Here is a 16,667-nt window from a genome sequence, read left to right on the forward strand (position 1 = left end):
GTCTTTTAATTTCATGGCTATAGTCATTATCTGCAGTGATTTTGGACCCCAAGAAAATAAAGTCTGCCACTATTTCCATCTATTTCTGCTTTATTGACTATGCCAAAGCCTTTGACTGTGTGGATCACAATAAACTGTGGAAAATTCTGAAAGAGATGGGCATATCAGATCACCTGACCTGCCTCTTGAGAAACTTATATGCAGGTCAGGAAGCAACAGTTAGAACTGGACATGGAACAACACACTGGTTCCAAATAGGAAAAAGAATATGTCAAGGCTATATATTGCCACCATGCTTATTTACCTTATATGCAGAGTGCATCATGAGAAACGCTGGGCTGGATGAAGCACAAGCTGGAATCAAGATCACCAAGAGAAATATCAATAATCTCAGATATGCAGATGACACCATCCTTATGGCAGAAAGTGAAGAACTAAAGAGCCTTGATGAGAGTGAAAGAGAAGAGTGAAAAAGTTGGCTTAAAGCTCAACATTCAGAAAACGAAGATCATGGCATCTGGTCCCATCACATCATGGGAAATAGATGGGGAAACAGTGGAAACAGTGGCTGACTTTATTTTGGGGGGCTCCAAAATCACTGCAGATGGTGACCGCAGCCATGAAATTAAAAGACACTTAACTTCTTGCAAGCAAAGTTATGACCAATCTAGACAGCATATTAAAAAGCAGAGACATTACTTTGCTGACAAAGGTTCGTCTAGTCAAGGCTATGGTTTTTCCAGTAGTTATGTATGGATGTGAGAGTTGGACTGTAAAGAAAGCTGAGCACCAAAGAATTGATGCTTTTGAACTGTGGTGTTGGAGAAGACTCTTGAGAGTCCCTTGGACTGCAGGGAGATCCAATCAGTCCATCCTAAAGGAAATCAGTCCTGGGTGTTCATTGGAAGGACTGATGTTGAAGCTGAAACTCCAATACTTTGGCCACCTGATGTGAAGAGCTGTCTCATTGGAAAAGACCCTGATGCTGGGAAAGATTGAGGGCAGGAGGTGAAGGGGACGAAAGAGGATGAGATGGCTGGATGGCATCACCGAGTCAATGGACATGAGTTTGGGTAAACTCCAGGAGTTGGTGATGGGCAGGGAGGCCTGGCGTTCTGCAGTCAATGTGGTCACAAAGAGTTGGGCATGACTGAGCCACTGAACTGAACTGAACTGTTTCCACATCTATTTGCTATGAAGTGATGGGACCGGATGCCATGATCTTCGTTTCTGAACGTTGAGCTTTAAGCCAACTTTTTCACTCTCCTCTTTCACTTTCATCAAGAGGTTCTTCAGTTCCTCTTCGCTTTCTGCCATAAGAGTGGTGTCATCTGCATATTTGAGGTTATTGATATTTCTCCCAGTAATCTTGATTCCAGCTTGTGCTTCATCCAACCTAGCGTTTCACATGATGTACTCTGCATGTAACTTAAATAAGCAGGGTGACAGTCTTGACGTATTCCTTCCTCAATCTGGAACCAGTCTGTTGTTCTATGTCTGGATCTAACCGTTGCTTCTTGACCTGCATACAGATATCTCAGGAGATAGGTCAGATGGTCTGGTATTCCCATCTCTTGAATTTTCCACAGTTTGTTGTGATCCACACGGTCAAAAGCTTTAGTGTAGTCAATAAAGTAGAAGCAGATGTATTTCTGGAACTCTTGCTTTTTCGATGATACTACAGATGTTGGCAATTTGATCTCTGGTTCCTCTGCCTTTTCTAAAACCAGCTTGAACATCTGGAAGTTCTTGGTTCACGTACTGTTGAAGCCTGGCTTGGAGAATTTTGAGCATCACTTTACTGACCTGTGAGATGAGTGCAATTGTGTGGTAGTTTGAGCATTCTTTGGCATTGCCTTTCTTTGGGATTAGAATGAAAACTGACCTTTTCCAGTCCTGTGGCCACTGCTGAGTTTTCCAAATTTGCTGACATACTGAGTGCAGCACTTTCACAGCATCATCTTTAGGACTTGAAATAGCTCAAGTGGAATTCCATCACCTCCACTAGCTTTGATGCTTCCTAAGGCCCACTTGATTTCGGACTCCAGTATGTCTGGCTCTAGGTGAGTGACCACACCATTGTGGTTATCTGGGTCATTAAGATCTTTTTTGTACAGTTCTTCTGTGTATTCTTGCCACCTTTTCATAATATCTTCTGCTTCTGTTATGTCCATACCATTTCTGTCCTTTATTGTGCCCATCTTTATGTTCCCTTTTCATTCATTCAAAAGGGAACTTTTGGCATACCTTACTACAATTTTACGTAATTCAAGACTGCATAAAATACGTTATATTTTGTATGAAATAAGACTGTACACTTGAATTCTAACAGCAGATTTCCCTGGCTATCTAAAGTTTTAGGAATGGGTTGAAATGCCAGCATCCAGTATTGCAAAGCTAAAGCAGAAATGATAAAAATCAGTAAATTCAAGTGTAGAAAGAGCTCTTAGAGAGAGCCTAAAGGAGAAATCAAGAGTAAATTCAATTTTTTTTCCTTAGGAGAAGAGTCTGAGTAGGCTAGGGCATTGTCAAAGATACAAGACTTCAATGTAAGTCACACTTAAACCCTATGTGATTCTTTGAGGGGACAGATGTTATCAGAGACATTTTAGATGGTACACAAGACCTTAGTGAAGAAAAGGCTGTTAGCACACAAAGCGTACAGGTGCAGATGGGCAGGAAATACTAGGCACAGCCTCTGGGGTAAATCAGCAATACAGTCAACTTTCCAACCATCTACAGAGCCATCTGGGCTGGTAAGATAGTGTACAGGTCCATGGAAAACATCCAGAGGTGAGTCACAGAGGTATAGTGGGAAAACTGTATTTCTTGTGATCCTCATCCATGTAAGGTATTAAATACCATTAAAAATTAGCAGATGAAATTCAGTGCCATTACAATCTGCTCATGGACAGTCACAATGCAACAGCTGCTCCATCAATAAGAATTTAGTGTGAGCCTATCGCATGCCCTTTACTGTGCAAGGCAGCATGGATCTCTGGGTGATTTAAACTCAGTCCCCTATCCTCAGGAAGTTCATGGGCTTTTAAGAGAACCAGCGTTTAACAAATCATTATTATGTAAATTGCCAACTGCTGTAACAGACATCTGTATCTAGTACTACAGGAAAGGGGAGAGGTGAATCCAGCCTGGGAGCATATGGACAGAGAGAATTCTCCAGAGGACTCTCAAAGGCTGGCTAGGGCAGAGAGGAGGGTGGTGGCTGGAGTTGCAGATGGAGGAAGCTACATGGAATTGGTGGCAGGAAGGGAGAACCAGTCACTAGGGCTGCAGATACTGGGGATGGGACCAAACTGGGAGGACCTTTTAATGCCATGTCAAGGGTTCTGAACTTCCCATCTGAGGCATAGTAGTAGATTAAAAAGGTATAAAACTTACTGCTTTTTTTTCTGATTTCAAAAATAATGTGTTCGTTGTTAAAAATATGGAAAATGTAAAAAGGGAAGGACTAAAGAGATATATAATCATGCCTCCTAGAGATAACCACATAGGGCATTCTAGAGGTATACTCTTTTAAGTCTTCTTTCCTATACAGATAGTATTACTTTCTTCTACTAATAGTCACAATCATTCTAATTTGGAATTGTTGTGAGGAAGTAAAAAGAAACCCACATTTCTTTACAGTATGTAGCAAACACAGGTGCCTCCTGTCCTGGCCTTTGAGCCTTCAGCTCCAGAGCTCACCTGGCACCCAAACTGCCTGTTTACAAGGGCTCTGGATCCAGGACTTCTCCAACCTCAGGGACTTTATACTTTTCCTACCCTTGGCCAGTGAAGGCAAATACTCAAAAAGGCCCAGAAACCTTTCTTCATGCCCCCTTCTATGGGAAAGTAAGGAAACAAGGATGTGGTGAGTCCAAGTAAGAGGGGCAGCCTGGTCTAAAGAAGAGACAGCTTCTACAGCAGCACTATCTCTGTATCCCACCTGGTCCTTCTAGAGGAGGCAGCTGTTCTTTGCTGTGCCTGCATCTTGCCAAGAGAAGAGTTCCACTGGGCAAAACACCCGCCAGGCAGTCTAACAGGAGAAGAGGGAAGCAGAGAATTTTGGCTGGGTCCTGAAACAGGCCTAGGAAGGCCACTTCTGCAACTGAAGACCAACAAATAAAACTCATAAAAGATAAAGACTTGACCAAAGTCCTTAGGTGACTTCTAGGGCTGCACATATCCCTGCCACGTGAGGATGCATTAAATTAGGATGAAGTCCATAAGCCTGACCTATTTTGGTTACCTAGAGAAGATTAGAAAATGAAATACATTAATCTTCACTGAACTACCCATTCATTATCATAATGCATGTTCTATAATCTGTAAGTATTTTTGGCCTCTGAAAGACATAAATGATTCCCTTCTTCCAGTTCTTTTAAATGTGTCAGTTCCTTAGAAACCGAATCAAAATTTCTGAGTAGGAAGCACTGACAATCACCTTGCCCAATTCTTTTCTTTTTATGGATGAAAAAAACCAGAAGACTCAGAGAGAGAGTTACCTGCCCAAGGTCACAAAACTAAAAGCAATGAGAACTTAGGGCACTCCTGTCACATTAAAGCATTCTGACAAAACTGATGTTTATTCTTTGTGATAAAACAAAATAATGAAAATGAAAAATGTGCCTTTTCCCAGCCCTATCTTGAAAATAATCGGAAACTTATTCTATTTATGGAAACAACGCTGATCTGATTTTTTTTAAAACCTTTCTACGAAGTATTTAGAAATGATGCCTCAACCTATTACAGCATCTGAGTACCAACAACCTTTCCATTACTGCTGATGGACAGCTATTCTGTCCAGAAGCAGAATGCATGAGAGTGTTTATTGTAAATCTATAACTACTAAGGTACAAAGTTACTTTGGATTGGACAAAGGAGAAATACAAATCCACGTTTTAAGAGAGAGCTTGAGAAGCAGACAAGTAAAGGCAGGAAGCGTGGAATCAATCATTCACTGAGCTCAGGAAACACGAATTATCTCAGTTCTGCAAATGAGCTAAATCAGGAAGTCCTCAGACAAGAATCATGAACAAAGAAAGGTTTGAAAGTGAGTACGCAGTAAATAAATCTGAATATACCGAGTGAAAAAGGAATAGTGTGTATAATGTGACACCATGTATATGAGTTTAAAACATGGAATATATTATAGATACTGTTTATGGACACATATATAGTAAATGTATAAAAACATTTATTATATAATAATAAACTACAAATTCTGGATGAAGATCTTCTCTGGAAGTAATGGGGTCATGAGGTAGTAGGTGGAATTGTGTTTATATATTTGGCCAAATGATAAATATTTGATATAATTTAAATGGGCTTTCCAGGTGGCACAGCAGTAAAGAATCCGCTGGCCAAGAAGACACAGGAGTCACGGTTCGATCCCTGGGTTGGAAAGACGTCCTGAAGTAGGAAAGGGCAACCTGCTCCAGTGTTCTCACCTGGAAGATTCCAGGGACAGAGAAGCCTGGCCGGCTACAGGCCACAAGGTTGCAAGGAGTTGAACACAATTGAACACACACACCAAAAGACCTACTACTAGGAAAACCCCCCAAATTCTTTACATTGACTAAGTTTCAGGCAAAATGAATAGTGTGGAGAAAAGCTAACTCAATAACCTGTTGACAGAGATGAAACAAGTACCCAGAGATTTCCTCTGTTACCTTCAGGCACCATGGAGGTGAAAACTTGTACTGTAAGCCAGTTCTGCCATTAGAGCACATGCTGTGAATAGTTCTGAAGAGGGTATGACTTCATTCACATGTCCCATACTTTCAGAACAGTTAGATCAAGTTATGATTTGATGTCAAATATCTAATTACAAGTTCTGATTTTCTCTCTCTCATACAGCTCTCCTTATTTGTGAAAGCCTTTTATATTAACTGTGTACCTGAGTATCCTTTATTTTTTTTTTCCTATTCTGTGCTAGAGATCTTGGTTAGGTTAATGTTTATCTGACATTTATGAAATTCGGAGGTGAGGGATGTGGCAATACACTACCCTGCTGAGGGAGTAGTGCAGAGCACATAACATTTAGTACAATGGTGCATGAAATGGCACGGCAACTTTTCTTCCTTCCACTTACAAGGATGCTTTCTGAAGCCCCTTTTTGATGTGGCATCTGTGAATGGAGGGGCTCAGCTACAAGGTGGATCATTAAACACATTGGCTTTGTGTACCCAACTCTTTCCTTAGAATGATCTCTAGAGAATATCAGAGGACACTGGAGTTCAGAACAGCTCTTGCCATGAGACCACCCGAAACATTCCACTCTGATCATCATTATGGGAGATCTAAGAGATGGCTCAAATGCAAAAGGAGGCAGTGTAAAGCTGATGGCCTCCTTCTAGATGCTGAAAACTCATTCTAGGTCACAGAACTGCAGCAATACAATGACTATACATGCATTTTCCAGAAAGTTGATAGATGTCACTACTTTCATTTTGTCATTTCCAACTTTTACATATCATAAGCCATTAAGACCATGCAAGTTTTATGAGCATTTACCTCAAAACCTGTCTTAAGCAATGGATTTCAAATTTGGGAGTGTCATCAAGGTTTACCCTTAATTTATCCCCACTAATTGTCCTGCTGTTCCTAGGTTAGGAAAAATGTTCAGGCATTGGATAACCAGTCCATTATCATGAAAAGGAGGCAAAGTTAACTGATACTATGGGTAACTAATTTCAGTACTTTTATTCCTGCTTATTTAACAATCATTTAGAGGCAGTCAAAATTCCCAAATAACCAAATGTAGCCTAGCCACACATGAGCTTCAACATTCCAGCTCTGGATGAATGGGTTTCAAATTGTAGCATGGATTAGAATCACTTAAATGACTTGGGATCACATGCACTGTTGGGTCCCATCTCAGGAGTTTCTGAGTCAGCAGGTATAAGGTGGGACCCAGTAGTCTGCAATTCTAATAAGTTTTCAGATGCTGCCGTTCTTGGATCACTCTGAGATCCACTGATCTGGATCTGAAACCCTAGGGAAAGTACTTATCTTCTCTAAAGTTTAGTTTATCACTGTAAAAGGGGAGTACTCAGATTAAATAAGATGTTTATGGAGAACCTTGTGTCATGCCAACACTAAGTGCTCTATAAATGGTAGCTGTTATTATAATAACTCAAATTCAATTTTAGAATGAAAAAATGTAAGCTAATTTGCTTATATATGTCATATAAATTACACATACCCACTCTTTAACCTACATACCCAAACCACCTCATTTTAGACAAAGTTCAACTTATAAAGGCTATTATTTCAAAATGAAAAAAAAAGAAGCCATTAGTCTGGAAGAAATATGCATCAGGGAGCCTATTGGTTCTGAGTAGTTAATGTGTAACATTTCTTATAAAGCTCTATTTGTTTGTACAAAGCTTGTTGTATCTGTGTTCAGAGGGGAGGGGGTGGTTAGGGGAGCTTTCTCCCTCCACGTTGAACAGCAGCAGGAAACTAGGAATCCCTGTAAGCAAAGATGATTTAAATCATGAAAACCTCTGAAATAATCCTAAGAATCAGGATGAAAATCTCAAGTTTACAGTCCCCCTTTCCTTTGCACTAAAAGTAGTCCAGCAAGGAAGAGAAAGAAGGAAAAGCTGAGACTGGCTGTGATTATTTTGGCTTTCAAGCAGCATTTACCCTTCAAGTCTCCTCTCTCTTCACAAAGTCAACATCTCTGGGCCCAGTCTCCAGATAAAGTAAAAGGTAGGGGAAAAATAGGGATGGGGTAAGGCAGAAATGGTATATCTTCAACTTCCTCTCGATTTCCAAGGTAAGCAGCTGGGTTCTCCTCTATCCTAGCTCCAGCAGAGGGGCAATGAGATCAGCATCCCGCACTTCCCCTCACACAGCAGTGTGACAATTACAAAGCAGTAGCATTCTGTGACAAGCAGAGTGCATCACCAGGCACCCAGTGCTGAATCCCGTATCATCTGCATCTTCTTGCAGGTGGAGGTGGTGGCATCTTCCTTCCAGTGTGAAATTTTCATACTAAGAAGTCAGTCTGGAGAGAAATTTCGGGCTTAGCAACTGAGCTTTGTAAACTTTCCATTTCTGATTTGGGACAAGTAAGCCCCATTTTCTGGTGGGTTATTAACTGTGCATATGTCATGATGATGAGAATATAAACAGCAATAGAATCAACCTCTGAAAGTGTTTACTGGGCATCCCTGATGGCTCAGATGGTAAAGTACCTGTCTGCAATGCTGGAGACCCAGGTTCGATCCCTGGGTTGGGAAGATCCCCTGGAGAAGAAAATGGCAGCCCACTCCAGTACTCTTGCCTAGAAAATCCCATGGATGGAGGAGCCTGGTGGGTTACAGTCCACGGGGTCACAAAGAGTTGGACAGGACTGAGTGACTTCACTTTCACTTTCAAGTACTTACTACATGCCAAATTTCTAATCTTTTCACATGCATAAACCTACTTAGAAATAGAGTGCCAGATGAACTATGGACTGACGTTTGTGACACTGTAAAAGACAGGGATCAAGACCATCCCCATGGAAAAGAAATGCAAAAAAGCAAAATGGCTGTCTGGGGAGGCCTTACAAATAGCTGTGAAAAGAAGAGAAGTGAAAAGCAAAGGAGAAAAGGAAAGATATAAGCATCTGAATGCAGAGTTCCAAAGAATAGCAAGAAGAGATAAGAAAGCCTTCTTCAGCAATCAATGCAAAGAAATAGAGGAAAACAACAGAAGGGGAAGACTAGAGTTCTCTTCAAGAAAATTAGAGATACCAAGGGAACATTTCATGCAAAGATGGGCTCGATAAAGGACAGAAATGGTCTGGACCTAACAGAAGTAGAAGATATTAAGAAGAGGTGGCAAGAATACACAGAAGAACTGTACAAAAAAGATCTTCACGACCAAGATAATCATGATGATGTGATCACTCATCTAGAGACAGACATCTTGGAATGTGAAGTCAAGTGGGCCTTAGAAAGCATCACTATGAACAAAGCTAGTGGAGGTGATGGAATTCCAGTTGAGCTGTTTCAAATCCTGAAAGATGATGCGGTGAAAGTGCTGCAGTTAATATGCCAGCAAATTTGGAAAACGCAGCAGTGGCCACAGGACTGGAAAAGGTCAGTTTTCATTCCAATTCCAAAGAAAGGCAATGCCAAAGGATGCTCAAACTACCGCACAATTGCACTCATCTCACATGCTAGTAAAGCAATGTTCAAAATTCTCCAAGCCAGGCTTCAGCAATACGTGAACTGTGAACTCCCTGATGTTCAAGCTGGTTTTAGAAAAGGCTGAGGAACCAGAGATCAACTTGCCAATATCCGCTGGATCATGGAAAAAGCAAGAGAGTGCCAGAAAAACATCTATTTCTGCTTTATTGACTATGCCAAAGCCTTTGACTGTGTGGATCACAATAAACTGTGGAAAATTCTGAAAGAGATAGGAACACCAGACCACCTGACTGCCTCTTGAGAAACCTATATGCAGGTCAGGAAGCAACAGTCAGAACTGGACGTGGAACACCAGACTGGTTTCAAATAGGAAAAGGAGTACATCAAGGCTGTATATTGTCACCCTGCTTATTTAACTTATATGCAGAGTACATCATGAGAAACGCTGGACTGGAAGAAGCACAAGCTGGAATCAAGATTGCCGGGAGAAATAACAAGAACCTCAGATATGCAGATGACACCACCCGTATGGCAGAAAGTGAAGAGGAACTAAAAAGCCTCTTGATGAAGTGAAAGTGGAGAGTGAAAAAGTTGGCTTAAAGCTCAACATTCAGAAACAAAGATCGTGGCATCTGCTCCCATCACTTCATGGGAAATAGATGGGGAAACAGTGGAAACAGTGTCAGACTTTATTTTTTTGGGCTCCAAAATCACTGCAGATGGTGACTGCAGCCATGAAATTGAAAGACGCTTACTCCTTGGAAGAAAAGTTATGACCAACCTAGATAGCATATTCAAAGCAGAGATATTACTTTGCCGACTAAGGTCGGTCTAGTCAAGGCTACGGTTTTTCCAGTGGTCATGTATGGATGTGAGAGTTGGACTGTGAAGAAGGCTGAGTGCCGAAGAATTGATGCTTTTGAACTGTGGTGTTGGAGAAGACTCTTGAGAGTCCCTTGGACTGCAAGGAGATCCAACCAGTCCATTCTGAAGGAGATCAGCCCTGGGATTTCTTTGGAAGGAGTGATGCTAAAGCTGAAACTCCAGTACTTTGGCCACCTCATGTGAAGAGTTGACTCATTGGAAATGACTCTGATGATGGGAGGGATTGGGGGCAGGAGGAGAAGGGGACGACAGAGGATGAGATGGCTGGATGGCATCACGGACTTGATGGACGTGAATCTGAGTGAACCGGGATTGGTAATGGACAGGGAGGCCTGGCGTGCTGCGATTCATGGGGTCGCAAAGAGTTGGACAGGACTGAGCGACCGAACTGAAACCTACTTAATCTTTACAATAATCTTATTAGGGAAATCAAATCATCATTCCTATTTTATAGATGAGGAAACTGAGGCACAGAAAAGTTAAGTAAATTGCCTAAGGGCACAACACTATCCAGAAAGTCCATGATCTTAATCACTCCACAAAGTCATAAAACTTGGTAGATACTGGTTAGGAGGTCCTAATTGTCATGGTGAATATACTTTTAGTACTGAAATCAGGATACACAGTGGACAATATAATTGATACTGTCTTCGAAATTCAAGGATAAATGAGAAGCCCCAAAATGCAGGTAGCTCAGGGACGGTGGAGAAGACCTTTTGTGGGAAAAATGAAGACCCTGGAGACAGCAACCCCAAATTGACCCTGCTCCAGATCCTTTGTGGTCTTAACAAGTCTTTTAATCTTTCAGAATTTCTATAGCTTGACCTGTAAAAACAGATTGATGTTAGGATTAAGTTACCTAAATTTTTTATACAATGTTATAGAAATATCAGCAAGTTTCCAGGCAGGGAAGCCTGGGAAAATTATGTAGGGCTCATGACCCATAAGGATTTCTTTAAGAACTGACTTCTTTAAAATATTAGGTTTTCCTATTAAAAGATAGTTCTCTATTAATTTAGCACTTCTTTAAGAGAAACTGATTTTTAATAAATTAGATGTAAATTAGCAGGTCACTATCTCATAGGTTCTTTTTTAACAAAGCACATAAGAAACAATAATAATGAAACAGAAAAGAAACAAAATCAAATCTTGAAAAGCATACCCTGTCTCCTCCTCCAGGGGTCTCCATTCCACATCTGCTTCAATTAATCAATCAAAATGTAAAGAACACTTACTCAGGGCTGTCTGGATGTCCTTTTCTCCATTTTTCACTTCAGTCAAAAATCCTTTCAAAAATTTGAGACCTCTAAAACAAAAAAGAGGAGGAAATATTATTTCCAAAGTTCACTTATATTGAATGGGTATGAAAAAATGGCAGACTTAAGCTTCTTTTTCAACAGTATCTTGGGCACAGCAATAAACAGATCAAGTCACATGGCTGTCCTTTCTGTTTCTTCCCTGTGATTTCCTTTTAGCTTGCTCTAGATCATTCTTATCTGAAATATATAAACAGCGGTTTTCAAAATGTGGTCCCAAGACCAGCAGCTTCAGCATCACCTGGAAACTAGTCAGTAATGCAAATTTCAGGGCCCCACTCCAGACTTGCGGAATCAGAAACTGTGGGTTTTGGATGGGGCAATCTCTGTTTTTTTCAATAAGCCCTCCAGGTGATTCTGATGCTGCTACAAATTGTGATCCACTGACTTAAAGACAAATGAATCAGCTTTACTGTTGTTTATGATTCCTATCTTATATATTCTATTAATATGAACAATGTTTCATCACTACCAAGATAGAAGAAAAAACAAAAAGTTGGCGTTCTATTCATCAGGCCTTCTGTACAACTGAGTTACAGCCTTCACTTAGAAGTAGCCTCCTTCACCTAACAATTTTATTGCAGGTAACATTTCAACTTGACTAGATTTCACCTGCTGCCCCACCCTGGCCACCTCACCTCTTCAGCCACAGGAGGGCTTCCGTAGCTGAGTTCCTAACCTGGGCTACATCGGCCTCCACTTCGTGTAGCACAATCTTCTGGAGTGTGGTAAACTCTTCTTTGTTTGTGATATACTTCTGGTTTACTTTCTGCAGGAAAAGCAGAGACATAAGTTAAAAGTGCTAAAGCTATCAAGCAAGTCTCTTTACATAAGTTTGTTAAGCAGGCCTCTAAGAAATTAAAATAAATTAAGCCTCTATTACCTTCTTTTTATGTTTTCCAAGTAATCTGTTTTATTTGAGAATTCTTATTGGGTTTAAGCCAGATTTAAATAGTTAGTTTGAGGGTTTTAAGGTACTGTTTTTAAAGTTTTTTTTTTTTTTCCTGTGAGAAAGGCTCTTACAGCTGGCCTATGCTTTTTATCCTGAGTATAAACTCAACAACCATTTGTTTTTGAATACGATTTCATGCAACTACTCCCTCCAAATAAAGTCTTCAGAGACAAGCTAGTATACTCACTTTAATATTTCCAACTAGATCCATCTTAACAGGAGCAAACACCGTAGGGCCAAGTTTGTCTAGAAGAAAAAATTGAGAATATCATTGAAAAAACAATTTTCTCAAGTGGAAAATAAACTTAATGGATAACATCCCCAACTTTCATTTTTTGCTTTTAAATCATTTTCTTTGAAACATAAGCTTCAAAGATTTCTGGGACACTGTCATGACTTCTTTCTACTATACTGCTCTTGAGTGAGTAACTACAATGAGGCCTTATGGGCACGTGAGGATAATCTTAAATTGAGAATGTATATTGTAATCCTTAGGGCTGCACTGTCCAATATGGTAGCCGGTAGATATGTGGCTATTGAACACCTGGCAATCAATGTACCTATTCCAAACTGAAATGTGCAGTAAGTATAAACGTACCAGACTTCAAAGACTTAGTATCGAAAAAGAGGCTCATTAATGATTCTTTTATACTGAGTCCAAGTTCAGATGATACACTGTATATACCAAGTTAGATAAAATACATTGTTAAAATTAGCTTTATCTGTTTTGCTTTACAGATTTAATATGCCTGCTAGAAAATTTTAAATTATATATAGTAGCTTAAATATTTTTGTTGGATGAGCAAATTAAAAGAAAAAAACACACAGAGAGTATAGCTAAAAAGACAAAATGTAATAAAATTCTAAAATACTTGACTCATCCAAAAGAAAGGCAGGAACAAAAGTAGCTAAAAAGCTAAAAGAGGAAGTAAAATCGAATATTAAAAAACAACTGACTAATTGGCTAGAAATCAAGAAAGGAGTACACAAAGAAAAATATATGAGACAAATACAAAATAAGTAGCCAAGATGGTAGAAACAGCAAGATAGCAGGCTTAAATTCATCCAAACAATGTAATTTATTACATTAAGTACAAGAAAAAACGATAATTTCAAAAAACACAGAAAAGACATTTTGTAAAACTCATTCATGATTATAAAAAACTACTCAATATACAAGTCAACTGTATCTGTACACTATTAATAAACAATTGGAAAATGATATACTTCTTCTGATAGCATAAAGAAACATAAAATTTTAAAATCTACTCATAACAAAAGATGGGTAGGAGTCTCATGCCCTACTGACTAAGCTAGCTGGGTGGCTCCAAAAGACGTGTAAGACCTTTACACTATGCAAAACCTTGCTGTGAAAATAAAGACCTAAGTAAATGGAGAGATACGGCACATTCACAGAAGACACATTCATAGAAGACTCAATGTTGTCTGAGATATCAATTTCCTAGTAACTGGTTACAGATTGAACTGAATCCCAACAGACTTTTTAATAGAAATTGAAAAGCTAAAATTCATATGGACATTCAAAGGACCTAGAATTGCCAAACATCTTGAAGAAGATGAGTTACATTATCTGATTTCAAGCCTTACAACTGAGGCACAGTAATTAAGATACTATAATTCTAGGGTAAAGAAAAACAGATTACTGAAACAGAACCACACTTATGGGGTCAACTGATATTCAAAAAACTGCCAAGTAACGTAAAAGGGAAAAGATGCCTTTACAACAACAAAAAAATGGTTCTTGAACAACAAGGTAAAGGAAAAGAAAAAAGGAATCTCAACCCTTACCTCACACCACATAGAAAACTAATTTCAGGATGGATCATAGATGTAAACGTAAAAAATAAAGACTGTAGAAGACAACACAGAAGAGTATTTTCATGACCCTGGGGATAAGCAAAGATTTCTTAGGATACTGCAAGTACTAACTATAAAAGAAATAAAATAAATCGATTTAATGAAAATTTAAAACTCCACTCTTCAAAAGGCATCATTAAAAAAAGAAGCAAGCAAGCCATAGTCTGGGGGGAAATATTCATAATGAGAATGTCTACAATTAAACATTATTCAGAACACACAAAGAACTCTTTCAACTCAATAATAAAAAGCAAACTAACCAAATTTTAAAAATAAATTAAAGACATGAACAGACTTCAAGAAGGAAGAGATAGTAATGGTTGATATATGAAAAAGTGCTCAACATCATTAGTCATCAGGGAAATAAAAATTAAAGCAACAGCAAGATACCACTGAACACTCACAGGAATGGCTAAAACCAAAAATACTGACACCATCAAGTGCTAGTGAGGATGTGAAGCAACCAGAATACTCATACATTACTGTTAGAAGTGTACAACAGTACAACCACTCTACGAAATTAGAGGTATAAACCCTAAGAATCAGCAATTCACTGTAAGTTATTAAGAAAAGTGAAAACATGTGCCCACAGACACAAAAATATTAAGAGCAATTTCACTTATAATAGCCCCAAACAGGGGCTTCTCTGGTGGCTCAGTGGTTAAGAATCTACCTGTCAATGCAGAAAACATGGGTTTGATCCCTGGATCAGAAAGATCCCCTAGAGAAGGAAATGGCAACCCACTCCAGTTTTACTGCCTGGGAAATTCCATGGCCAGAGGAGTCTGGCAGGCCACAGTCCCTGGGTTCATAAAAGAGTCGGATATGACTTAAGAGACTAAACAACAATAACAAAGCCCCAAATAAGAAAATTATCCAAATGTCTGTCAGTAGAAGACTGAATAAACAAATTGGGGTATACTCCCTTAATAGAATACTATTCAGCAATAAAAAGGAATGAGTTCCTCATAAACGTAACAACAAAGAGGAAAACTTTACATTGAGAGTGTAAGGCAAGAGTACATAACATGATTCCATTTACTTGAAATCTTAGAACATATAAAACTAATCTACAGTGACAGAAAGCAGTACGGTTGCCTTGGGCGCGGTGACAGTCTGGGGACTGACTGGAATAGGGGACATTCTGGGATAATGAAAGCATATTCTGTTTTGATAGAGGAGTGGATTACACCAGTAGATGGGTTTGTTAAAATTCATTAAATTGTAACAGTTAAGTTCTATGCAAAATAAACCTTGACTTAAAAAAGAGATACATAGTTAAATGGATTCTACAGCAAACTTTAACACATTAGCAATTCCTGGTATTACTGGCTCTATAAAAAGTCAATGGAATTTAAAGTTATATGTGTAATGTTTTTTAATCTGAAAACATTTTAGGTGGTAAAATGCTTTTTCATAGTGGTGGTGGTGTTCACTTGCTAAGCTGTGTCTGACTCTTTGGGACCCCGTGGACTATAGCGTGCTAGGCTCCTCTGTCCTCCACTACCTCCCAGAGTTTGTTCAAACTCATGTCCATTTTCATACTACTAGCGGATTTGAAGATCTGTTCCTCAACTACTAATACTTTCACTTTTGCTCTTAAATATGATTTCTAGAAAGCAGAATTCCCTTTTTTCATTACACACCTCTGGGATCATTATTAATCATAATTAGAAATGAAATGAAAATATGTGATAATGCTTAAGGTCACACAGTTTTAACTGTATGTGGCTGGTGATATGAAGAGGTAGGTAAGAAGGGTCATCTAACTGTACACATAGTTCAGTGTATTTCTACTACAAAATAACTTCACTGAAACAGATTCCAGAGACTAATGAATTTAAGGCAAATCTAGCAGTCTTACCTAATACTGGAACCACAGCATAACATGATGCTAAGAATGCTTCTGTGGGAATGCCGCTGTCTTCCAGAAGTTCAATGTCACTAAAGCTAAACAATTTAGTGATACAAAGGAGAAAAGATTAAAAATACAACATTAGCATGCTCTGCAGTTCAGAGGTGGTCATGAAAACAGCTGCCCCTCTGAGAATAAATCATTTAGCCTTATTCACAAACATGACCCAGTGATTGTTTTCCTATTAAAACATGGTCTAATAAAATCACTTTCCAAAGATAATTCACCAAAGCAAGCTAAAACTTATTGACAGCATATATTCTTGCAATCCAATTCCTTCTTATCCATTGCTTCAGACAAGGTGAACAATAAAGCAGACACATGGTACGCCACAATCTCTATTCTGGAGAAGACTGGTATCCAAGTGTCAGTGATTTGAAAGAGTAGAGAATACCTGGTGTTCATAGTACTAAAGAAAGTTGGGATGACTTCTTGGTCTTCCCAGTGGGATTCTGGAGAGCTGCTTGTGGAGTGCAGTTCAGGCTGTGCCAAGTTGCTGTCATGATTTCCCAGGCTTTCCTCTCCATCTTCCTTCATCATCTCACCTTGGACTGCATAGCAGAAGATACCTA

General features: G+C 39.2%; 1 protein-coding gene across 1 annotated transcript in view; it reads right to left on the reverse strand.

Moving 5' to 3' along the window:
• The window catches only part of PLEKHA8 (pleckstrin homology domain containing A8), a 69,004-nt gene that overhangs the window by 13,288 nt on the left and 39,049 nt on the right, over positions 1-16,667 (reverse strand). Inside the window, exons 8-12 of the mRNA XM_040259704.1 lie at positions 16,490-16,646; positions 16,045-16,130; positions 12,490-12,548; positions 11,989-12,119; positions 11,270-11,340 (exon numbers count right to left, since the gene is read on the reverse strand). Of these exons, the coding sequence (XP_040115638.1) occupies positions 11,270-11,340; positions 11,989-12,119; positions 12,490-12,548; positions 16,045-16,130; positions 16,490-16,646 (504 nt within the window). The remainder of the gene's footprint in view (positions 1-11,269; positions 11,341-11,988; positions 12,120-12,489; positions 12,549-16,044; positions 16,131-16,489; positions 16,647-16,667) is intronic.

Source organism: Oryx dammah, unplaced genomic scaffold, assembly GCF_014754425.2.
Source record: "Oryx dammah isolate SB20612 unplaced genomic scaffold, SCBI_Odam_1.1 HiC_scaffold_18, whole genome shotgun sequence".
NCBI lineage: Eukaryota > Metazoa > Chordata > Mammalia > Artiodactyla > Bovidae > Oryx > Oryx dammah.